The 22,945-nt window shown below is 42.0% G+C and overlaps 3 protein-coding genes across 8 annotated transcripts; all 3 read left to right on the top strand.

The window, feature by feature from the left end:
• The first annotated feature begins 215 nt into the window (after positions 1 to 215).
• On the top strand, positions 216 to 6,246 carry ogfod1 (2-oxoglutarate and iron-dependent oxygenase domain containing 1). 2 transcript variants are annotated; one of them, XM_071525207.1, is made up of 13 exons: positions 216 to 664; positions 1,569 to 1,714; positions 1,810 to 1,856; positions 3,452 to 3,552; positions 3,654 to 3,770; positions 3,865 to 3,956; positions 4,040 to 4,168; positions 4,700 to 4,813; positions 4,918 to 4,997; positions 5,341 to 5,604; positions 5,686 to 5,807; positions 5,903 to 5,961; positions 6,055 to 6,246. In XM_071525207.1, exons 1-13 carry the CDS (start codon positions 505 to 507, stop codon positions 6,214 to 6,216), a joined length of 1,593 nt encoding a protein of 530 aa, XP_071381308.1. In that variant the 5' UTR covers positions 216 to 504; the 3' UTR covers positions 6,217 to 6,246. The 2 variants fall into 2 exon arrangements, with proteins under 2 accessions (XP_071381308.1, XP_071381307.1); XM_071525206.1 differs by having other exon boundaries at positions 219 to 664; positions 5,341 to 5,594; positions 5,679 to 5,807.
• Positions 6,247 to 8,667: 2,421 nt separating this feature from the next.
• tradd (tnfrsf1a-associated via death domain) lies at positions 8,668 to 16,168 on the top strand. 3 transcript variants are annotated; one of them, XM_071525220.1, is made up of 6 exons: positions 8,700 to 8,722; positions 10,949 to 11,059; positions 11,808 to 11,961; positions 12,135 to 12,415; positions 13,276 to 13,423; positions 15,265 to 16,168. In XM_071525220.1, the coding sequence occupies exons 2-6, from the start codon at positions 10,952 to 10,954 to the stop codon at positions 15,561 to 15,563; spliced, it is 990 nt and encodes a 329-aa protein (XP_071381321.1). In that variant the 5' UTR covers positions 8,700 to 8,722; positions 10,949 to 10,951; the 3' UTR covers positions 15,564 to 16,168. The 3 variants fall into 3 exon arrangements, with proteins under 3 accessions (XP_071381323.1, XP_071381321.1, XP_071381322.1); XM_071525222.1 differs by lacking the exon at positions 10,949 to 11,059 and having other exon boundaries at positions 8,668 to 8,722; positions 15,265 to 16,166; XM_071525221.1 differs by lacking the exons at positions 8,700 to 8,722; positions 10,949 to 11,059 and adding an exon at positions 11,093 to 11,285 and having other exon boundaries at positions 15,265 to 16,167.
• Positions 16,169 to 17,523: 1,355 nt separating this feature from the next.
• gnao1b (guanine nucleotide binding protein (G protein), alpha activating activity polypeptide O, b) lies at positions 17,524 to 22,850 on the top strand. Of its 3 annotated transcripts, none has more exons than XM_071525210.1 (8): positions 17,524 to 17,641; positions 17,771 to 17,813; positions 20,607 to 20,748; positions 20,949 to 21,109; positions 21,231 to 21,359; positions 21,504 to 21,633; positions 22,181 to 22,334; positions 22,433 to 22,850. In XM_071525210.1, exons 1-8 carry the CDS (start codon positions 17,524 to 17,526, stop codon positions 22,618 to 22,620), a joined length of 1,065 nt encoding a protein of 354 aa, XP_071381311.1. In that variant the 3' UTR covers positions 22,621 to 22,850. The 3 variants fall into 3 exon arrangements, with proteins under 3 accessions (XP_071381311.1, XP_071381313.1, XP_071381312.1); XM_071525212.1 differs by having other exon boundaries at positions 20,607 to 20,787; positions 21,000 to 21,109; XM_071525211.1 differs by having other exon boundaries at positions 20,607 to 20,787; positions 20,991 to 21,109.
• Positions 22,851 to 22,945: the final 95 nt, after the last annotated feature.

Below are 22,945 nucleotides of genomic sequence, written 5' to 3'. Positions count from 1 at the left end.
AACCTAAACGATGAATCACGTACATGCATGAAGTGGTTGTGAACAATCGAAATATTTCTGCATGAATAAATAATTTGATTAATCATATTTTCCCACATATTTCCAAGGAAGCTTTATTTCCAACAGACCCATGTAAATATTAAATTATCATATAAGTATTATATTACACAGTTATGACGTTACAGACTCTCTGTAGTGTCTTTACAACTAAAAAAAAAACAAGCGCGAACTCGCAATAGCTGCGACCACGTACGCGCATGCATAACACGCGTGGGGAAATTTTTGTGGACCAACCAACCGACCGACAGAGCGAGCTGTGGAGCTGCTGGTCGCAGCTAAAAAAAAAAAAGAAAGCCAACAAAATTTTAGCCCTGTCGCATTGGTGACGTACAACCAACGTAACTTACCTGCGACGCACACTTCACACGTTTACCAGTCTGAAAACAGTCAGCCCTCTTCGTAGTTAATGTCTACCCGGTTTTAGACCACGCACTTTTTTTTGCAATGAGCGCTAAACGACAACAAGAGGAATGTGGCAACACGGACAAGAGAAAGAGGAGAAAGAAACGCGAAGAAATAGCGGAGGTTTCTTCAGTTGTAGATGACGAGGAGGTGAAGAGGGCAGTGAGGGAGGCATGGACCCGGAGAGCTCACTACACCCACGGTGAGGAGGGGAAACAGGCGAAACTCCCAGCAGGGCTTCGGTACATAACAAACCACGTCAATAAGGAAATGGGAAGGGCTGACATTTATGTTAAGGTTACTGGCAAGCTATTTGTACCGTCTCTCTCTCTCTCTCTCTCTCTCTCTCTCTCTCTCTCTCTCTCTAACTCAAATCTGCTTGACAGAAAGGGTCTATGTTGCCAAAGCATTTGCAAAGGATAAAGTCTAATGGATAATAGACAATTCCACATATTCTACATATATCAACAGTAGCATGTAAAAGTATAGTAGCATATAAAAGCAATTCAGTGCATTCAAGTCAGTGTATAACAATATAGGACAAGGATTACAACAAGACAAAATGTACAAAATCATTCTCAATATTTACATTTTCTCCTGTATTTGGTGACATGTTAGATACAAACTTTGCAGCAACATTCTATAACATTTAAGTGTTCAATATATATATATATATCTATACAGTGTGCCAGATGGCTCAGTCTGAACAAATAACACTGTACCTTCATTAAGAATAGATAACAACTTAACAGAAACCAGCCATTTCTATTTTCTCAAGGTTTTCTCTGGTGGCAGGACACCATATACATTTAACTGTTGATTTTCACATTTCACCAATTACATTCTTTTGTTTCTAATATAATATGATAGTAATATGAATATTTTTCTTCTCATTATTATTTTTCCACAGTGGAAGGTCACCTCCCTTTTTCAGTAGGACCAGATAACATTCCACTTTTGCAGTTTAAGTTTTGTTTCCTAGCAGTTTTTATTTTTTTATTTTTGTGTGTTGTGTCTCTCTGTCTTGCACACTAGACACAGAAGTGAGTTTTATGGTATCAGCTTAGTCGTACCTATTCCCTTTTGCCCGGGTTCTTGTTCTGCAGAGAACCTGGAGTTGGACTGCCACCCTTTCCCCCACTGCATCATCCAGAACTTCATCAGCAGCGAAACCTTCGTGGAGAACCTGCAAAGAGAACTGCTGGACCTCAACTTCCATGAGAAGTCCAACGACCTGTACAAATTTAAACAGGTAGCTAGTGAACCAATCGTTTCACCGCTCTGTTCCAGTGGGTTTGTGTCATTGTCTTATTTCATTTCATGTTTACTTTGTTGTTTCCCTCACAGTCAGATGACCTGAGGAAGAGAACAGAGCCTCATATCTCAGGCTTGAGGTAAAGAGTAGCGTGTGTGTTCATATGTGACTGATTGAGTGTAGGTAGGCATGTGCATGTTTTTTTGGCAGTGGAGTTACTGAGGAACGGTATGATGGAGTACATGATGAGAGAGTTGAAGTATGGATAATGGCCTGCCCCATGTGATGTGTATTGATTTTGACAGACTGCCACAGAAGAGAGCCATTACTTTGTGTTGAATATTGTCCGCTACTTATTCACCGCAGGTCTTGGAGCTCTCAGGTTTCCATTAATCTCTACATGCAATGTATGACTTTACCACTAGTACATTTAACATCTAAATATTTGATGCTACTACGATACCACAGCAAACAAGAAAAAACACCAACCGCTATGTTTCCACCCTTGACTTGCACAGCTTTGTAGCAAACTTTGCACATATTGCACAGGAGTTTTGATGTTTCGGTGGGGTGTTGGTCTTAGTCGGCTCCATATGTGAACTGAAATAGTTCTACATTTCATTTCTGGCACCAGTTTAGGTGGATTGGGATTCACTTCAAGATTTGGCAGACTGTTTGACGCTGTTGCCATGTTTTCACCTGTTTCACTCTGTTGGGTTTTGTGCAGCCAACTGTCAGGAGTCAGACTGCAGCTCCGTCTGTCTGTCTACTGGACATTAGATGTAGTTGGGACAATCACCTGTGTGCAAGATATGCTGAGCATAATCCTATTTTTGGACCTTATGCTAAGTAAAAAGGCCATTTCTTCTACACTCTAGTAGTTGTGCTGAACTTGGCAGTGAGCAAAAGGCTTGTGTTTGTTATTACAGCAGTACTAATGGTGGGGAATTTAAACAAGAAGAACAGAATAGAAAGTAGAACAGATAAGAAACGCACACCTATATTGGTGAGGTGCTGACTTACAGGACAGACATCAGAAGAGGGAAGCCGCACACTTGTACCTCTGATGCAATAGTTTTATTTTATAATATGGATTGACATATCGGCACATATTGCCTTCTCCAGGAATTTCTTCAAACTCTTCTTTAAACTATTCTTCATCCTGAAGAACAGTATAAACAAGTAACCAGTAATACAACTGATATTGGAGATTAATTGAACTCGAAGAGCTGCTGGACCTGCCAAGAGTTTCAGTGCTGGAGCCAAGTCCACTTCAGTCAAGTCCAAGATAAATAAAGACCGGGCCAGTCGAGTCTGAATCAAGACCAATATCAACTGGGTGCCAAGTTTGACTCCAAGCCAGCACTGAGGCCAGAGCAGATTGAGTCTTTGAGACTCATAGATGGCCCAGATGACAAAATAATAGACAAATCTTAAAAAAAAATTACAATTGTAACGAAATATGATATAATAATGATATTTAGTGTTGTTTTTCACCAGAATAGGACACATGCCATTTGTCCAAATACTACTTTGTGATTATTTGTGGCTAGTCCAACTGAAGCATTACAGCCCAGGTGAATAAATTGCATAATTAAATGCACAGTAAAGGCTCTCTCATGTGACAGTCTATTATTTATGTCGATAGACTGTCACAATATAACAGTGTGTCTGTGTGTGATGAGGATGCCAACATTTCTCATTGTACACATTTTTCCATATCATTGATTTCAGGGCCGCACTGTTTGGGCGGTTTCGTTCCTGGCTGGGAGAAGTGCTGGATGTTGAACTGGAGCCCACAGTGGACATTTCTTGTGCCAAATACCAATACACCGGTGAGTTTTGTCCTAAAGCTCTGTGTTTTTAGGCTCTTTTGATAACAAATCTAATCTCATGTAAAATGTCCTTCATATTTTACATTCTTCCTTCCCTCTAGATGTTCTTCTATGTCATGATGATGAATTGGAGGGGAGGCGCGTTGCTTTTATACTGTACCTCGTCCCTCCGTGGCAGAGCAGCGACGGGGGAACCCTGGATCTGTTCACCACAGACAGTGAGCATCCCACGTTGTGTGTGTGTGTGTGTGTGTGTACGTCTCTGTGTGTTAGACAGACGCAGCCCTTCATCATTTCCCACCCTGTCAGCAGGTCATTTCCAACCACAGAGTATAGCGAAGTCGCTTGTGCCTTCTCTGAACACGCTTGTCCTCTTTGAGGTTTCTCCGGTCTCCTTCCACCAGGTAACCTCTTACTCTCTGGAGAATAACTTCCCTTTCTTTTCATCTCTGTCTGTTAGAAGTGGCTGTGATTTGTGTCTCTCCAGGTGTCGGAGGTTTTGTCAGAGGACAAGTGTCGTCTGTCTCTGAGTGGCTGGTTTCACGGTCCGTCATTAGAGCGCCCTCCTCGCCATATAGAGCCTCCTATTCCAAGGAGCCCACACCTGCCAAGAGATGTGAGTTGGGTCAAAAGCTGCATGAATACAAATGTGTACTAGGGTTGGGGTCAGTTCATGAATGAACTCATCAATTCCAGTTCAGCTGAGGAATTGGAATTGGAATTTGAAAAAACCTACAGGAAACAGATTTGGAATTGTATTGGAATTTTAGGAAGTTTAATTTAATTTATGTAATCATAATACATACATTATGATTGAATGTATTTTATTTGTTTAACTGTCTTTTATTACATTCATAATGTTTGATTTATAATGTTTAGTAAGTCAAGACAACCTCTCTTCGAAGTGGAATTTCATGGAATTCAATTCTGTTTCCGTCATTCCAATTCAAGTCCCATTCCGTTTCCTTAGCGCTGGGTGACATTCCAATTCCAATTCCAACTCCAGGAATTGAATTGGAATTTACCATGCATTCTCACTTCAGTTCGTGAATGTCCCCAAACCCTGATATGTTCATTTTTCACTTGATTATTTTTAAATGGTAAGGCACAGCCACAGCCTACCTTATGTGTCTGTGTGTTCACACAGGAGACGCTGCTGCTGGAGTGGGTGAATCCGGTTTACCTGGATATTTCCTATCAGGAGCAGATTCAGGAGGAATTTGAGGACAGCTCTGAAATCCAGCTCAAAGATTTCCTCAAGGTAACTTTTGTCTTTCTTTCTGTCTTTTCTGTCTTTCTTTTTCTTTTTTCCATCCATCGTCTTTGTCCGTTCGGTTCCCCTTGCTGACAGTGTTTCTGTATCAGGAGGAGAAGTTCTTGGAGGTGAGTGAGTCACTACGACTCGCTCAAGTCAAGTGGACGAGGAGAGGTCCTGCCAATAAGAGGTGGGGCATGTTTCACAGATATTATTTAACCCATTCTGATCCATTGTACAACCATTCTAACCCATTCTAATACATTCCACTACCACTCTAACCCATTGTACGACCACTCTAACCTACTCTACAACCATTCTAAGACATTCTATAACCATTCTAATCCATTCTAAACCCATTATAACCTGTTTTACAACTATCTAACCAATTCTACAACCATTCTAACCCATTCCACAGCCATTTTAATAACTTACTTGACTTAATGTGGTGATTTTGTGTGTTCTGTGTTGGAGAGCAGATTTGTTTGAGAGCGTACTACTGTATGTGAGTACATGTCTTTGTGTTCACTCAGGTGCTATGAAGTGGCTTCTCTGGATACCTTGCCTCCATGTTTGAGTGCATGCTGGGAGCTGCTGCGTTCAGAAGCTTTCTTCCTGCTTCTCTCCAACTTCACCGGCCTCAGGTTGCACTACCTCTGTCCTAATGATGAAGACGATGAAAAAGAAGATGGAGCGAAAGAGGAGGAGGAGCAAGAGAGCACAAGGGACGGAGAAGCCACAGGGTCTTTAACAGATTCATCATCGACAAATAAAAGCAGAGAGAAAGGTGTGTGTGAGTGTTAGAGAGTTTGTGTGGGCAGAACTCTTTGCATCTGTTTATGTCTGTGCTGACCTCTGTGAACTCCTTCAGAGCTGAGTACACCAGAGTGTTTTGGGGAGCTGCGCCGCTGGTCTCATGGGGATTACACTCTGCTGCATGATGGAGAAGCAGCAAGAGCAGAGTACGCTCTGGACCTGATTTTGCCCTTTGGCTGTTCTGGTGAGTTGGCACACACACGCAAACACACACACAGTATAGGAACAAATTGCCATTCAATAGTATGACTGGAAAGAGTATTATTTTTTCTCTTGTAGACTGGCAGTCAGAGTTCGGGGGCTTCACATCTTATGTTGCTAATGAAGAGGATGAGGAGGTGAGTGCTGATGAAAGTATAAATTGCAACTCTAAATGTATGGGCAGGATTTCTGTGATTGTCATGTTTGCTGTGGTTTTCTCTTTTTCGTAGCTCCTGACCGTGTATCCAGAGGATAACTCTCTTGCCCTCGTCTACAGAGACAAGGAAACACTCAAATTTGTCAAACACATCAATCACAAAGGCTCCTCTCAACCTCCTGGCAATTCTACCTGCAGAACGTTTTATGACTTCTCTTTTGTGTACTATGAATAAATGTGTGTGCCTGTGTTGAGGTTTTATTGACATCTTTGTTTGGTTTTCCTTATTGTTCCTTAAATTTTAAGCAATGGATGTAGAGGAAGTCGTAATTCACAGGACAATATTGATTGCCGTCTCCACAACAAAACAGCTATTTCTCTATGAAAAGTTAAACTGAAAAAGTCAATTTTAATACAAAAGAGACATGCAAAAGTTTAAAGATTCATTTAGGTTAACTAGCTGTTTTTCATCCCATGTTCATCTCATGCATTACAAATTTAGGTCAAATGGGTGCCATAATTATTGCAGAGTTTGCACTGTAACTTTCAGGAACTTGGTGAGAAGTGAGAGTAGGTGGATGAGTCGGCTCTGTCTTACACTTTTTTTTCTTGCTTATAGACAATGTGTGTGCCAGATCACACATAGGCCATTCATTTTAATCAAACAAAGAAGTAAAATATGCTTTGTGATACTTGTCTTAAACAGACTCCCTAAACATTAGAGATTGTCAGACATAAGAGTGAGGGCTAAAAAACGTGGAAGTGGAAGTAAGAAAATCATGATCAGAGTCCTTTTGAAAGACAGAGGTCAGTGTGAATTTTAAGAGACATGAGCTCTTACTTTTAGATTGCCACTGTTTAGAAGGACTTGGCTTTAATGTGTGCTGGAAAAACAACTGCTGGATCCTATCCAATCGTAAAATGTCATTTTGAGCTGGAAAATAACTGTATGAAGCAATACTGCTGACATTCCTACATTTTTATAAGTGTATAAGTTGGTGATGCTGATGGTAAATCAATATCACAAAAAAAAGGAGATAAATATAGTGTGCATGGTATAGGCTACACCCTGTTTATTTCATTTGAGCTCACTGATATCACTTATGTTATTCAGACTTCATATTATTTAAGGTTAACTTTTTAATAGCTACAGTTTCTTTAGAGTTAGGCCTATCATTAGTTTCCTGTCAATACAGACAATCTCAAAACTTCTTGGTGAATAAGCATGATGGAAGTGACAGTCACCAAATCATTTAATTTCCTGATAGTAATTCATTGTTGCACTTATCTGTTCTTATCAGTGCCATATTCTAAACCAGACTGCCCCTTCTTTGCGTTTCATATGGTGTTTTCAGCAATGTTCCTCATTTTATACAGCAACACTAAAATGAATAAAAGACTAAATGAATAAATGACTCACAAAGTAGTCATGTGAGATACTGACCTGAGTAATCAGGCCAGGTGAATGGCAAGAGGGTTAGGGTTAGGGTTGTGAATGAGGCTTTGGACACGAGGAAAGGAAAAAAATCTCCGAAGCAGATAGTTTGATTAGGAAAGCACTTTCAAACTGTAATCTATTTTACTGATTATTGATTCACTGCTTAAAATTCTAATCAGTGACAGTAGAATAGTCGAGTATAATTATCTGATTACTTTCAGTTACTTTACCCCCTAAACTCAAGACTATGCAAGAATGAACAATGTATCCGGATTTTCATACTGTAAATTGAATGGTGTTAACATGATATACATTAGGCCTATTTCACAATGTGAATAATTACTTTAGTGTCTAGAATCTCGGTAATCTCACATTTATTTTTCCCTTCCCTGTTATTGTGGTGTTTATTTATTTATGTATGTATTTATTTTTAACAGTTCCTGAAGCAGGTTGCAATTTGTTTTCCTACCTAGATGGCTGTAATCAAGTTGCATGTAATCTGTTCGTCCATATCTGGCAGTGAACACTGACATGCATCATTAGCGCCACCTGGTGGACGTAATAAATTAGTAAATAGGCCTGCTGCCCCTCTGCAGCCACAGCGACTTCTTCGCTGTCGTTTGGCTTCAACATCCACACTGATGACATTTAGTTTGGTCTGCTGAACACCGCAAATTGGGCCTACACACTACGTCAGTAACATAAATATACGTATTTATAGCTTTTTTTTCACGTGGCCAGTTACTGTGTGTACCAAATGGAAACTGTATCTGAATCATTCACAACATTGATGACTAGATTTAGCTTTTGATACAGGTCCTGTCACAGAAAATGAGCAAATCTATGTAACCTGCTGATTTTGGCAGTATGGTACCGTTTTCATAAATTACAACTTATTGTGCCAGAACGCTTGAAGCAGCTCCACAGGCCAACCGCCTGCCACCAACCACTTCCTTTCACTTTGTCTCGTTTCATCATTTGTTTTTTTTTATACTTAGTATTTTCATGATATTAATGTCTGTGTGGTGCTCCGAATTTACAATGACTGTTCATAAAACTTTGTTGTAGACATATTGCCTATTATTTGTACATTTGAATTTGCTGCATAAGAAAAAAAACTAAACATGAAAACAACCACTTCCTTCCCGTCACGAATGTTTCCCCAGGCGGCATGTTGATTTCCACCAATCACAATGTTTCTTGATGTCCAGTCAGCCAATTGGACGCCAGGAAGTTATTACTGTGTCCGTGGGTGTGATCCTACAGGAGGAAGTGTCAGCGAACAATATAACAAAGTTTTAAGGTAAGTTCATGGCTGTTAGAAATTCCACTAAAAACCAGCTTTAAAAGTCGCCAACAGAGTGATAAGTTAGAAACCATGTTGGCATGGTCCCATGTCTTCTCCTGTACAGTTAACACTTCAGCAGTGTAATTAATCGCGCCGTGACCAAAGTAAAGTTGATGATAGTTCGTCTATGTGCGGTCTATCAACACAGACTGCTCTCATACCAACACAGCAAAACGTCGTGTCATGTTATGGTGTTTTGATAGACCTCCTCCAAACCTACACTTTATAAAACGGATGGTTCCGGGTCTCCGGTTGTGATTGGCCGGGTTACGTTGTAAAGCGGCTGGGGGAAAAAAAGGAAAAACTCGATAAAGGCACACATGTGACAGTTACTTCAATAATATTAATGCGCTAACCGAAAATCACTTGTCATACCTGTACTTCTGTGTCGCTTAGCAACCACTTTGTTCAGCTACCGCTCAAGAGCTAGCTAGTTTCATTGCTTGGCAGAAGAATACCATCTATCACAGTTTATATCGTGTAATAATTGTTGGTTAAAAATAACATTTACTAGACAGTTTTGTTCTTTTTTGTACTATGATGTCTTACCACTGTTTTGTAAAAGCTAGCTAAATCACTCCGCTTTGTGCCTATCAACTCCTCAGAACTGCTCTAAAATGAGGTTAAAGCACGGCCTCTTGTGGCTCATTGCTTACATTACTAATTTATGAAAGCATGCCGCTGTTCTGCGGGATGAATCAATATTTTTCACACAAACGACTGACGAGCTGTCCAGGGAATACTAGAGGTTGCCTTTTGGCAGCTGAAGCGAAATTATATTTTAAGCTTCTGATGATCACATAATCCTCATACAGCTGGTGAACTAATCTCACCAGTATACTTCTAGACTGCCGGTAGATAGGATGGCATATGATTACATACCGGCTAAGTTGTGGAGATTCCTGTACTAGGCCCAGTAGCCAAACATACACTGTATTAGAGTGATATATGGGGAGATGCATGTAATCCAGCTCAGATGATGCTCTTTCCATGTAGAGCTGTGTACATCCTGTGCATGGTGACACAGACTGATCCCAAACAAGACCAAGTGTGAGCCGGCGGGCCTCAGTATAGTTCATCCAGACTGCAGGAGAGGAGGGTAGCTGGAGTGGGGGAGGGGAGGAAGTGAGATTAAACATGTTTTTATGTAATGAGGGTTTCAAAGGGAGGTTGGGGTATAAAAGGGTAAGGTAGAGTAAAGGCAACAACAACCAGGGGCCTGTAAGGTGATGAGTGGTTTTAACTCTGGTCGACAAACTGTTTGATTTGTGTCCCCTGGTTTCTCAACATTTTTTGAGCTGTCGCTCCAATTTAGATTTAGGTACATGACTAATTATCTCCACATCACTTTGTGGGGAATAATAGGAAATGGTATCTTCTGCCTGAGATGAAAGGAATGCCTAAATAATCTTAACAAATGAAAAGAAAACTGCTGAGTAGTAAATTTCAGTGAGGGTAAATGGAGAGGCTGTTTGTACAGCTCTGGAAAAAATGAATAGACCACATCAAAAGTTTCAGTTTCACAGTTTATGGGTGAAATGTAACTTTTGATATTCTTTTATGAACTATTGACCACGTTTGATTGTAATTTCAAACAGAAATATTCTTATTCAGCACCTTTATTTTCAGAAAATGGAAACAGGTCAAAATACCAAAAAAACACAACTAAACAAGTTTATACCCATAAATAAATCATAAAAATAACAATCTTTCCTATCTTTGCTAGGGATGGGTTCAAAAATCAATGTGGTGGAGTACCTGTGATTCTTAATCAGAAAATATGGGGTGCCTTTTGGGGTTATATATTGAAATTATAAGTAAGTAAGTAAAAGTTTATTTATATAGCACATTTCCTACACAGAGAAACTCAATGTGCTTCACATAAAAGCAAAACTCAAACATAGGATAACAGTAAAAATTATACAAATACATACATATTGAACAATACATACATACCCGTTGTACAATACATTCACACATTGAAAAAAACTAGGCCTAGGCTTTAAAACGCTAAAAAGTAGGTTACATAACAGTTTTGCCAGATGGGGTGTCAGATCTTTGATGCTCAGTATCTCAGAACTGCACCTCAAACAGACAGACCCTTATAATTCCAGTCTCACTAAATATGGCATATCTTGTATCTTTTAGTGCAATCTATATGTGCTTTTCTCTTGTATGGAGACGATGTGCGTACGTGGGAGAGGGAATCTTTCAGAAGCTCTAAACAGGAGGGCAAAGGGATCCCTGGTGGCTCAGAAAGCTGCCTGGAAGGACGGAGCTCCTCTGGAACCGGTGAGAGGAAGGGACTGGATGTTCTGGAGGTTTAGTGGAGGAATCTGACAGAGGAGCGGAGGAGGAATCTGGTGCCTTGGAGGAGGAGGAACCCTGAAGTCTCTGGGAGGAGAGTGGAGGGAAATCTGGGCATTTGTTAGTGAAGGGAGGAGAGCATCCCGGCCTCTGTTTGAGGGTAATGAAAGAAGAGTTTGAAGTGGTGAAGCCTTCTGCTTTCCTTGAGAAGGTGATCATGGTGATACATGAACTTCTTGACCTTCACAACTCCTAATGTTCTGTTGTTTTGGACACTTTACTTTTAAGCTCTGGGTCTGGGTCTTTACTTTTGAACTCCTCTTTGGAGAGGAGTTAAGCGCCCTCTTCCTTTGGATGCACATCATTCTTCGTGCAACAAATGCAAATATTCTTGGGAGAGATGCGGACACTTTAGACATAATAAGTCAGCACCTTTTGCACAAATCAGTGTTGTTGCCTATGATATTATGAAGAGGAATGTCTAGATACAGAAGCAAAGTAGAGATGGTGATTCTTCCTCCAGGATATTTTTCAGCTGCTGTAAGCGTGGCTGCCAGCACTGCAGGGGCCACAAGTCCTTTCTTAGGCTTTATGTCATTAATCCCCATATGTTTTAGCTTCTCTGTGGACCCCCTGTTTTCTGTATTTGCACATCAGGCAAAAGATCCTTTGCTTTTGAATGCTCACCACTGGAGTCATGTAAAAATATGTCTCACATTGTGTATTGCATCAGAGAATGGCAGACAGGACTGTGGATCACAGGCCATGGACAGGATGTGCGGTTCTGTTTCTGCAGTCACTGTGTCCCGAAGTGAACCTGCTGTCGCTCTACAAAGACAAACAGGGAAAGTTCACTGTCTTCAAAGTCATCAAGCTGACACTCATAGGTGAGCACTGACGTTCTAGACAGCATGTATAGCATGCTAATTATGTGTATTGTAGATATATGAGTGATAGAGCATGGTGCTATATGAGTAAGATAGAAAGAGGAAACATTTTTCATCATAAAAATGTGTTTGCTTGGACATCAAATTCACTAAACAATCTTTTCCATGGCCAGATTCTGCAGGAGGCCTGGCTGGTTATGAGATACTAAAACTCCACGACGCCGATCCCCTGCTGGGGGTGGAGGTGAAGTTTGTGGATGTAGCGGTGTGTCAGCAGTTCCTGGAGAGCTACGGCTCCGGAGCGGTATGCCAGTCCCTCTCCCAACACGCTTGCCGGCTTCTCGCGGTGACGCAAGAATTCACTGTGAAAACCCAGCTCAAGGCCAGCACACACACACTGGATCTCTGTCTGGACAACGTGGGGCTTTGCCTACAGCACATCCACTTTTCACAGGTATAGTGTATGTTTATGCTTGTAAATAATGCTGCTTTTTTGGGGAAGTGATCTGAGAAGGAGCCCCAGTATTTAAAAATTTCAAGTAGTCGGCACTCTCCTGTTGCAACTAAACATGGTGTTGAATTCCAAATTTATAGCATGCATGGATAACATTTTTTCACTGTCTTTGCTGATTTAAAAAAAAAAAAGTCCACTATGAGTACTGGTGGATACAATTTATGGCTACATTCCAGTTTATATTAGGCTGAAGATTTTGCCATCTCATACACAAGTCACAGAAAAATAACTGATCTCTTTTAAAATAGCCTACACTATATTACTATTGGAGGCTAAATAATAAGCTACCCTGCAGATTTATAAAGGTGAAATGCCCTCTGCATTAATGTGTATAAGATAACCTTTGAGGATACACCTGTGTGCTTGATTAGTTGCTGATGCGGGAAACAGTTTTCAGTGAGGATGCCTCTTGGCACTGCACACGCAGCAAGATATTTCTTTTATTTTGCTCAAGATTGAATAATTGCGGATTTGTGTTTGCAGTGATGGACTATATATGCCACTAGCTATAAAGCAGGTATACATGAGCTATTCACAGATTTATTGATTTCTCTGTTATTCAGCATGGGTAAGTGGGAGTCAGAGTGCAAAATGCATCAAGGCAGGAGGAGAGCCCAGGCTAATGAGCAGCAGGGGAGAGAAGAGTAGTGAAACCACACTGATACTGAGTCCTGTGGTTGGACGGACACACACAAACACACACACGCACTCACTAAAAAGTGAGAGTGTCTCGAGGGGCTGAGCTCTCCCCTAAATATTCTCATTCATTGATACCATCTGATTTTGTCATTCCCTGTCAGCCGGAGCGCCTGCGTGACGAGGAGATTGACGACCTGGAGCAGCAGCTGCAGAACCAGGCCCTGGGTCATGCCCCGCAGCCTGCCGCCCTCACACCGGAAGAGGCTCCTGTGCCCAGCAACTGCTTCCGGTTCCAGAGGAGGGTTTTTGGTGAGTTCCTTAAAGGTCAAGATGAGCATTTCTGACATCCGAGTCCCGTGCAATTCCTTGCAGGACTTGGTACTGGGCTGCGTTTGTTTCCACGTAAAACACTTTCTTCTGGATGTTGCCTTTCCTTCAAGGTGGAGGGAATACCCAAAATGCCAGGATGACAAATGGCTGACAAACAAGTGGAATTCGGTTCCCCCTTAAACAACGGAGCATTTATTCTCTCTCGTTCCTTCATTTCTCCTCCCTTCCACAAAGGGTAGAAATTGCAAGCTACCAGCATGAAGTGTATCCCACAATCCTCCGCTCCGGTTGCTGAATCCATGCTGAATGTAACAGAACGATGGCTGATAGAAATTGTGCATATCCTATAAATATAAGCTGATTTGGCAACTTCCAGTTTTTTCTGCATTTCAATTTTTCCTAATGCTGTACCATTCAAAGGTGGGTAGGTTGTCAAAAGATGCAACGTTTTAAGTATTTCAAGAACTCAATATCCTCAAACAGGGTTTATTTGATTTCTAGAGACTAAACAATTTTAGCTGCAGTTTAATTTGGTTTCAAACATGAGAGTAAAACTCAGTGGAAAAGCCTTTTTATTGTGTTTCTGAGAGTAAATGTGTAAGACTTCCTTCCATTATAAAGTTGCAATGCCTCTTAAGTTCTGACTTGGCCTTTCTTCCCTTGCTGAGAACCAGAACAGCTTACTTTACATCAGACATTTTGTCACTAGGGGGCTCACTGAAGGGAAGACAACATGGTAATGTGGATCTGACTGCAGCCCTGTTGAGGGCCAGGCTTGCTCGCCATTTTGCCCAGCAAAAATAAGTCGCACTTCAGTAAAGCATTTATATCAAAAATTGAATTTTTTTTTTCTTGAGGTTGGAGCCTTTTTCAGATACATCAGACCCATGTTGGTGACTTTAAATTCAGTGTGCATTATTGGCAAATTGCCTTAAAAGTGCAATAAATTCCTTAGAAACATCTTTGCCTTCAGGTTCACAAAGAAATAGTGGTTTCATGCACCCAATTTTTACTGCATCTGGCGCCTGTCTTGATAACTGTGAGTGTATCATTTCCATTCACAGCAGCGGCCAATCTATGGAAAGAGATTAGTGCCAACAGAGATTATATTTGAATTGCATACATTTGAATTTGTCATGCTCACATTGAACAGTTGAATTAAAAATAATAATAATAATTTGCAGAATAAATTAATTCAAAAATTGTATTTGTTCAATTTGAAATTGAATGTGATTTTTTTTTTATTCATTTATTTCCCTTTAAACCATAATTTCAGATTTGGTCAAATTCAGTTTTCTTAATTCAGATTCAGCACAAGGGACAGCTGTTCCCTGAGTGTTGACCAGAAGGCAACCACCTCCTCCAGCGGCCCCACCGGCTCTGGGTTCAAACTGAGTCTGACTCTGAATCTAAAATATATCAAGAATTTCACCCCAATTCTATGCTGGTTATGAAACGGCAAAGAGCAGGCAGCGGTTTTGGTCATACAATGTTTATTTAAAATCACAAACTCCAATTTTCAATATTCATGCATGCCAATTTATAGCCCAAATGCCCCATAGCCACGCAGAAAGCTGGAAAATTGCATTTTTCCAATAGAATATGCTTTTTAACAAAAATATCAGTAATGGAAACAGATGTTGAACAAAAGCATGTAACAACTCCCGTCGACATAAGAATGATATAGGCCCCACATGTCAATAATCCTGTTACTGTCCTATAGACGTTAAGGTCTATAGGAAGTCTGAAAGCTGTTTACTGTTGATACACACATCTGTTTGTAGACTAACACTTATTTCCTTTATCCTTTGGCCTATCAGAGGACCGAATGCTGACAGCGGCAGATGTTCAGAGCTTCTCTAATGGAGTGGGCCGCCAGTGGAAGCACGTCGGAAGGGTCCTGGGCAAGAGCTGCCGCGCTCTGAAGGGCCCGGCCGTAGACAACCTGGCCTACGAGTACGAGAGAGAAGGGCTGTACGAGCAAGCCTATCAGCTGCTCAGCCGCTTCATCCAGGCAGAGGGGCGGGCGGCCAAGCTGAGCCGGCTGGTCAGAGCGCTGGAGGACTGCAAGCTCACCAGCCTGGCTGAAAATATTCTGGACATACAGCCGCGAGAGTGACACTCTGTCACACAGTTGTGGTCCGCGAGTCTGTGTGTGTGTGTGTGTGTGTTTGTGTGCAAAGGTGCAAAACTGCGGGGAACATGTTGACTTTGACCTTCCTACTCTTATATATATATGTTCTTGTTTGATATCTGTCTTCCTCACATTCAAAATCATTCTTGTGTGTGTATGTGTATGTGTGTGTGCCTGTGTGTGTGTATGTGTGTCAGACAGGATGTGTGGACAAGTGCTAACCTGTGTGTGAGAACTAATGTGTGGATTAATATTATGTGGGCACTATTGTGTCTTTTTTATTATTGGTATGATTGACTATTGTTCTCATTTAGGTAAAAGGATCTTATTATCTTATTACGTAGTCACCAATACACACTGCCTTGGTCTGTGCACTGTTTCAAGTGTTGTGAAGGAGCACACTGTTTTCACCATGTGCCTTCTCTCTTTCTCCTTTTTAAGTTAATTTACAGATGGAAAGATAGAACCTGTTGGTTCTTGTCAATAATAAGTGCAGAAGTGATGGTTATTGATTGTTTTTTTTTTTTTTTTTACAAAATAGGTGCATACAGTTATCAAATTAAATGTGTATCAAATTAAATTTCATGTTTGTGTTTGATGTTTGATGCATTAGTGTAATTGAAAGTGAAAACATAATTTTGGAAAAATTCCCTCAGGTATAATTTAGTGTTGCATTAATCCCCCCCTCTCTCTCTGTCCTCCCCCTCCCATCACTCACTCTCTCATTCTGTCTCTCACACACGCACCCAGAGAGTGGGACATGTGCACATGCTCATATGATTAAACTAATGTACTGCTATATGTATATGTATGTATGCATGTGCTTGCATATGTCAAATTGCATTAGGGTTAGGGGGGAAGAGCCATTGGAGCAGAGAGGTGAGGTTTTATCTCATCATGGCTGTTGGTTCCACTAGCAAACACAACTTTACTGATTAAGGCAGCAGGTTTAGCTCTGGTGGTTTCAGTGGACGGTCCATTGTAAAAGCCCAACCCCCTTACTCCACTTGGCGGTCCATCCAGATGTGATGTGTGGATTAGAAGCTTTTAACGCACACATACACACTTACCGGTATATGTTGTGCCCCCCCCCCCCCCCCCCCCACACACACACACATACACAAACAAAGTTGTATATGTCATGACCTGCTGTGACACCCATCACACTCATCTCTCTCTGCCTCTGCTGTAACTGTAGCCTTCGCCCCCCCCCCCCCCATACACACACACACACACACAAACCAAATACATAAGATTACACATTTACGCATGTGCCAAGTGTATTTTCAGAATATTCTCTCAGCCTGTATGTTCACCAACATGCTTGTGTATTTTATTCCTATTTCTGTTGTTGACATGCTTGAGGATAAGGCAGTCCTCTCTGTGTTGACAGACAGCCTGGCTCCATCTCACCGAGAAAACAAGAATATCTGTCGTATGGTGCTATTTTTTAATTTCTTAACAACAGTAAATTGTTCACTAATGCCACGAGAGCAACATTTGCCTTTTAAACGGCCCTTTCATTTGAATAATCTTTCATAGGACGTGATTAAAGCTCTTGCCTCGGCTGCTCTGACGTAAGCGAGATTGTCTGCGTTAGGTGAGTCTCGCGCAGCCCTGTCCCCTCCTCTCGCGCCCCTGCCATTGTGAAAAGATTGAACGATGAAATCGCTCGCGCTTGCTGTCATCAGCGCCGCCCTGTAGAGACCCCCCCAGCCCCGCAGGCTCGAGCACAACGACCCCACCCCCTCTCCGAGAGGGACGGAGCGAGACACCACAGAGTCACGGAGAAAAGACCTTTTCGGATCCCGGCTCTCTTTGCCCTCAATCCGGGCCTAATGCTGTAGCGGACAGTGCCGAAGAGAGAGTGAGAGATACGCACTGATTGAGTCGGCGAGGGACAGGGCGGACTAGAGAAGAAGGGATTGTTCATTCGCCTGGAAACATGGGATGTACACTCAGCGCCGAGGAGCGCGCGGCTCTGGACCGGAGCAAGGCCATCGAGAAAAACCTGAAAGAGGATGGGATCACCGCTGCCAAGGACGTCAAACTACTGCTGCTCGGTAAGAGCCTCTAGTCGCAGGGCTGCGCCTTCGCACGGCTCGCCTCCTGTAGCAGTGGGGCGGAGGTGCTCTCCGTGGTACTGATTTACCGAAACACTGCCGACTCTCACTCTGCTCCCTTCTTTACAGGAGGGGGAGAATCCGGCAAGAGCACAATCGTCAAACAGATGAAGTAAGTGTCTTTTTGCCTTTTCTTATTCAAGCGTCTTCGTCACTGTCGAGGTGAGGCCTGAGATTGCGCCTCCCCTGTCTGTACTATAAGGCTGAGCCGCCATGTTTCGAGAGGCCGTAGCCCCGGAGGTCTGCCGGTGTCTCGAGCACCTCCTGCAGACCGAGAGAGAGGCTGTGAAGGCCGCTGGTGCGCCTCAGGGTGCTGTTCACTGCGAGGGTGCTGAAATCGAGTTACAGGGTTTTTACGTACATATAGACAGTGCGAGAGGGAATACGTGGGTGTTGTTCGTGAATGTGTGTGTGTGTGTGTGCGTGTGTGTGTGTGTGTGTGTGTGTGTGTGTGTGTGTGTGAATTATAGTGAGGTCACTACATCTCCATTAGCGAATACCTCTGCTTTAATCTTAATGGCTTTAAGTGCCTGATATCGCTGAGAGTACTTTGCCTATAAAGCGGATTTACGCAGAAATATGGCATCTAAAACCGCATCTAAACCTTCCCCTTTCTAATCTAAATCACTCTTTCATATTCTAAATCACTGTTATGTTTTTTTTTTTTTTCTAAACCTCTTAGTTAAGTTTCTAGATGTTTCAATCCGGAAAAAAAGGCATAGTCCATTGTATATTTTATTAATACGAGGCATCCTCTGAAACATCTCATATTCTTTGTGGTGTCAGTGTTTCCTCTGCTCGCTGCCTCCATACAGCTCAACACATCCTGCATTGCATTGCTCCCTCCCTCCTTCCCGCCCTGCTTCCTTTCCTCCCTCCACTTCATTACTCTTCCTAGATTCTCTGGTTGCCCATAAGCAGCACTCAGTGCTTTGCCGTCAACTCGACGCACGGGCCAAATAGTATTTACAAACACTTTTCGTGGTTTGTTTCAGCGTATGCAAGTGCCAGATGGATGGGTTTTACTACACGGGGAAATACATTGAGTGCCATAAAGTTTAGGCAATCACCGCGAAGTATTGGGGGTGTAAATTTAGTTTGCTCTGCTGTGATTTGCCACTCATCTCAGGATGTGCTGTGCAGGTTAATACAACGGTTCAGATTTTTTTTTAAATATATTTTTGTGATTATTGTTTGACCCAGGATTGGTGAAATCCTTATGGCGGCTGTTGTTATATGATGTAAGAATCAGGATGAGAAAGAAACGAAACCTGGACATTCATATTGTTACTGCTCACCATAAAGTGTGTGTGTATGAGAGAGAGAGAGAGAGAGAGAGAGAGAGAGAGAGAGAGAGAGAGATGAATGAATGAATGAATGCCTGAAATAGAACTTTTCACAAGCAACTGAAAATGCATCATTGCATTTTCAAAATGGTGAGAGAGTTAAGCCTCATAATGGAGAGGATGTGGCCTACAAAGTCAGGTGAATGGAGTCTACTCACCTCTGTCTTTAGCCATATTATAGGAATTAAATAACTTCAGTTGCTGGGTGATGTAGTACTAATCAACTCGGAGAGCGCAGACCTCCGCCAAGGTTCGTGCTATTATGGCTTGTTCGTGAGTCGCTCCAAAATGTAATTGGTTCTTCCTTGGCCCATGCTACACCCTTCCACGAAGTTTCATGAAAATCGGGCCTGTAGTTTTTCCGTAATCCTGCTAACAGACAGACAGACAGACAGACAAACGGCACCGAAAACATAACCTCCTTGGCGGAGGTAACTAGTAAGTAAGGGTTGCAGAAATGTCAGTTATGTCTTTTTTTTTTTTTTTTTTTTTTTTTACCTTTTTGGTTTTAGACTAGTTGATTAGTTAGTTACCTTTTCTATTTAAATTCCTGTCCTTGGCTTATAGAGTCTATCCACCTATCATCCTAATCACCAGCATTTTTACACACACTGAATGTACAACATATTCTGGTACAATTACTCTTATCATGAAGTGCATGAGGTGAGTCCAGGTAAAAGCCATCATCCCTTATTGATTTCCCTTATTAAATCTATACCAATCACAAAGGAGGAGATGTAGATAAAGAAATGGGTTAGAGAAGGATTTTCAAGCTTTAAGACAATTTAAGCTTTTGGCAATTGAGATGTGGATTGTGCAAAATGAGCTGTACCTCAATATAAGGAGGATATCCCTAATATTTTGTACATTCAGTCTATAATGGGGGTGGGGGGGTGGGGTCACATATCATTACTTCAACCTTCTTCATTATCACTACACCACAGAGCCTATGTGTGTGTGTGTGTGTGTGTGTTTTCATGTGCTTATGGATTCTCTACTGACAACATACAACATTAGAAGGAGTTCTACTGTATTGCAGTAAATGTATTAGGGAACAGTAGAGTCTTATGCAGTGTAATGGATTATTAATCTGAGAGTGATTCCAATGCACTGCACATCACATTCATTAAGAATGGCTTAATTGCCGCCCTACAGTCTAATTACAAATCATAAATCGAGAATGTCATTTTTTTTTGTCCATTTATTATTAAGAGGTAATAGACAGAAATATGTATTTGGGTCAGAATCAAATGAAAGAGTTTCCTAGTGAGGCTGCGAGGAAGTGAGAGGGGACACCAAACCGTGTGTGTTGTGGAGGGTCCTAAACAGCAGGAGTCACCTGGAAAACACTAAAAACACTAGAGTACACACACAAAAACACACACACTCACAAAAAAACCTTAAAGAATCTGCCAGAACAGAGGAATCTTTTTCCTCTGAGGCATAAACATAATTGTGTGTGTGTGTGTGTGCGTTTGCATGAGCATATGGGAATGTGTGACTTTTTTGTGTTTAGCCCATGCCTGTGTGTCTCTGCTAATATCTGTCTGCGCATGCAGGATTATCCATGAAGATGGCTTTTCTGGGGATGACGTGAAGCAGTATAAGCCTGTGGTCTACAGCAACACCATCCAGAGCTTGGCAGCCATCCTCCGAGCCATGGACTCTCTGGGGATTGAGTTCGGAGACAAGGATAGAAAAGTTAGTTTAGTTTTTCTACTGAGGACTGTTTCCCCAAGCGTTCCCCTATAGAACAAATACATTCAAACTGCTTAGAAAATGAGACTTCATTTTTACATCCTTGAAGCTCAAGGTGTGAAATGTGATAGTGCCAAAGAATTCAAACGTTCATTTAGTTTCCTCGTTTCCTGACGTTGTGAAATTTGTGTGTGTGTGTCCAGGCGGATGCTAAGCTGGTCTGTGATGTGGTGAGCCGTATGGAGGACACAGAGCCGTACTCCGCAGAGCTCCTGACCGCTATGAAGCGTGTGTGGGCTGACGCTGGGACCCAGGAGTGCTTCAACCGCGCCCGGGAATACCAGCTCAACGACTCCGCCCAGTAGTGAGTAGCATACCAGGGCAGTATGAGAAGTCTGACATGTGTAACATACAGCACATGCGTACAAAACCACAAAAAGTCTCCTGATCCTCATTCTTCTCCATCTTCTTCCCCGCGTCATCAGCTATCTTGACAGTCTAGACCGGATCGGGGCGGCAGACTACCAGCCCACAGAACAGGACATCCTGAGAACCCGAGTGAAGACCACCGGTATTGTCGAAACCCACTTCACCTTCAAGAACCTACATTTCAGGTACCATGCGTGCATTTGTTGCAGCTTTGTAGCTCACGTCAAATTGGTCTTTATTCATCATGCGTTTTGTCTGAGATTGAAGGGTTAGGGTTACGTTCAGGGGTTATAGGTCTCCACCTAGATTGATTTCTTGCTCTTTTTCAGGCTGTTTGATGTGGGAGGTCAGAGGTCAGAGAGGAAGAAGTGGATCCACTGCTTTGAAGATGTGACAGCCATTATCTTCTGTGTTGCTCTGAGTGGCTATGACCAGGTGCTCCATGAAGATGAAACAACCGTAAGTGGAACTCAAACACAATCTGAATCCCTCTTGTGCGGACTTCATGCTGGGTTTCGACTGGTGTGGCTTCTTGAAGGCTGGTACTGATATTTTTAGACTGAAGTTGCTGCTAATTAATATTTTGTGCCGATATTCAGTATTTCATGCCCAAAAATTCCAAGGAATTGCAAGTAGTTTCTCTCCACTGAAACCCAGGATAGTAATATACTACTACTTCTATTACTAATACTACTAATGAAACATACTGTATTAAAGCATAATTGTGTAGAAAACAAACAAACGTCTCATTAGACTCAATTCAGGTCAAGGGGTTCCCATTGACGACCACTGTAGTGTTGATTAATTATACAATATGTAACACAAAACAAACTGCACCACATCCTTCATATCGGAGGTGGATAACACTGATATCCAGTTTTTAATAAAAGGCCAATATCGACCCCATATATTGACCAGGTGATATCGGTCTAACCCTACACACACTGGCCTTTCTAGCTCAGGCTAACACCAATCTCATTGTTATATTTATTCTTTTTTTCTGCAGAACCGCATGCATGAGTCGCTCATGCTCTTCGACTCTATCTGCAACAACAAGTTTTTCATCGACACCTCCATCATCCTTTTCCTTAACAAGAAGGATCTGTTCGCTGAGAAGATCAAGAAGTCTCCGCTGAGTATCTGTTTTCCCGAATACACAGGTGAGTTCACGCCTCTCTTCTTAAAGCAGAGCACCCTTACGTACAAAGAGACAGATGTCAGTTTCTCACGCTTCCCTCTTCCCCCCCTCTGTCTCCAGGTGCTAATACTTACGACGATGCTACTGCGTATATCCAGGTTCAGTTTGAGAGTAAGAACCGCTCTCCCAATAAGGAGATCTACTGTCACCTGACCTGTGCCACAGACACAGGAAACATCCAGGTAGTGTTCGACGCTGTCACTGACATCATTATTGCAAACAACCTTAGAGGGTGTGGCTTATACTGAGGCCTGGCCAAGCACAGAGGTTGCCATGGAGAGTATGAGGTGTTAATAATGATAATTTTGATGATACTAAAACGCATTAAATATGTAAATCTACACGTCCAAACGGACCCAAAGAGCTGCCGTCAGACACCACACTGGATTATTGCCATGATTTGTTCCCTTCCTCCTATTTTGATTTCAGTATACAACCCCAGTTTTGTCTTATAAAATGTGTTTTGAACTGAATGTTTCATGTTTTGTTGTTGATCGTGTCAACAACTGGGAAGGTCAGAAAAACGGCAGCACCAGGGGTATTATTCAGCCGGCGCCTTGTTTTGCAAAGCTC

Source organism: Centroberyx affinis, unplaced genomic scaffold (genome assembly GCF_046629955.1).
Source record: "Centroberyx affinis isolate AG114_WGS23_722 - 3 ecotype Tasmania unplaced genomic scaffold, CSIRO-AGI_Caff_v1 ptg001273l_1, whole genome shotgun sequence".
Classification (NCBI taxonomy): Eukaryota; Metazoa; Chordata; class Actinopteri; order Beryciformes; family Berycidae; genus Centroberyx; species Centroberyx affinis.
The sequence above is the reverse complement of the archived record's forward strand: the minus strand, read 5'-3'. Positions and strand labels throughout refer to the sequence as shown.

Bases quoted from the DNA above. Each gene is read 5' to 3' on its own strand.
- ogfod1 (XM_071525207.1), top strand. From the start codon at position 505: ATGAGCGCTAAACGACAACAAGAGGAATGTGGCAACACGGACAAGAGA. The intron at 3,553-3,653 runs GTGAGTTTTGTC...CCTTCCCTCTAG, and splicing joins TGCCAAATACCAATACACCG to ATGTTCTTCTATGTCATGAT. The intron at 5,808-5,902 runs GTGAGTTGGCAC...TTTCTCTTGTAG, and splicing joins TTTGCCCTTTGGCTGTTCTG to ACTGGCAGTCAGAGTTCGGG.
- tradd (XM_071525220.1), top strand. From the start codon at position 10,952: ATGTGCGTACGTGGGAGAGGGAATCTTTCAGAAGCTCTAAACAGGAGG. The intron at 11,060-11,807 runs GTGAGAGGAAGG...GTATTGCATCAG, and splicing joins ACGGAGCTCCTCTGGAACCG to AGAATGGCAGACAGGACTGT. The intron at 11,962-12,134 runs GTGAGCACTGAC...TTCCATGGCCAG, and splicing joins CATCAAGCTGACACTCATAG to ATTCTGCAGGAGGCCTGGCT.
- gnao1b (XM_071525210.1), top strand. From the start codon at position 17,524: ATGGGATGTACACTCAGCGCCGAGGAGCGCGCGGCTCTGGACCGGAGC. The intron at 17,642-17,770 runs GTAAGAGCCTCT...CCTTCTTTACAG, and splicing joins CGTCAAACTACTGCTGCTCG to GAGGGGGAGAATCCGGCAAG. The intron at 22,335-22,432 runs GTGAGTTCACGC...CTCTGTCTCCAG, and splicing joins CTGTTTTCCCGAATACACAG to GTGCTAATACTTACGACGAT.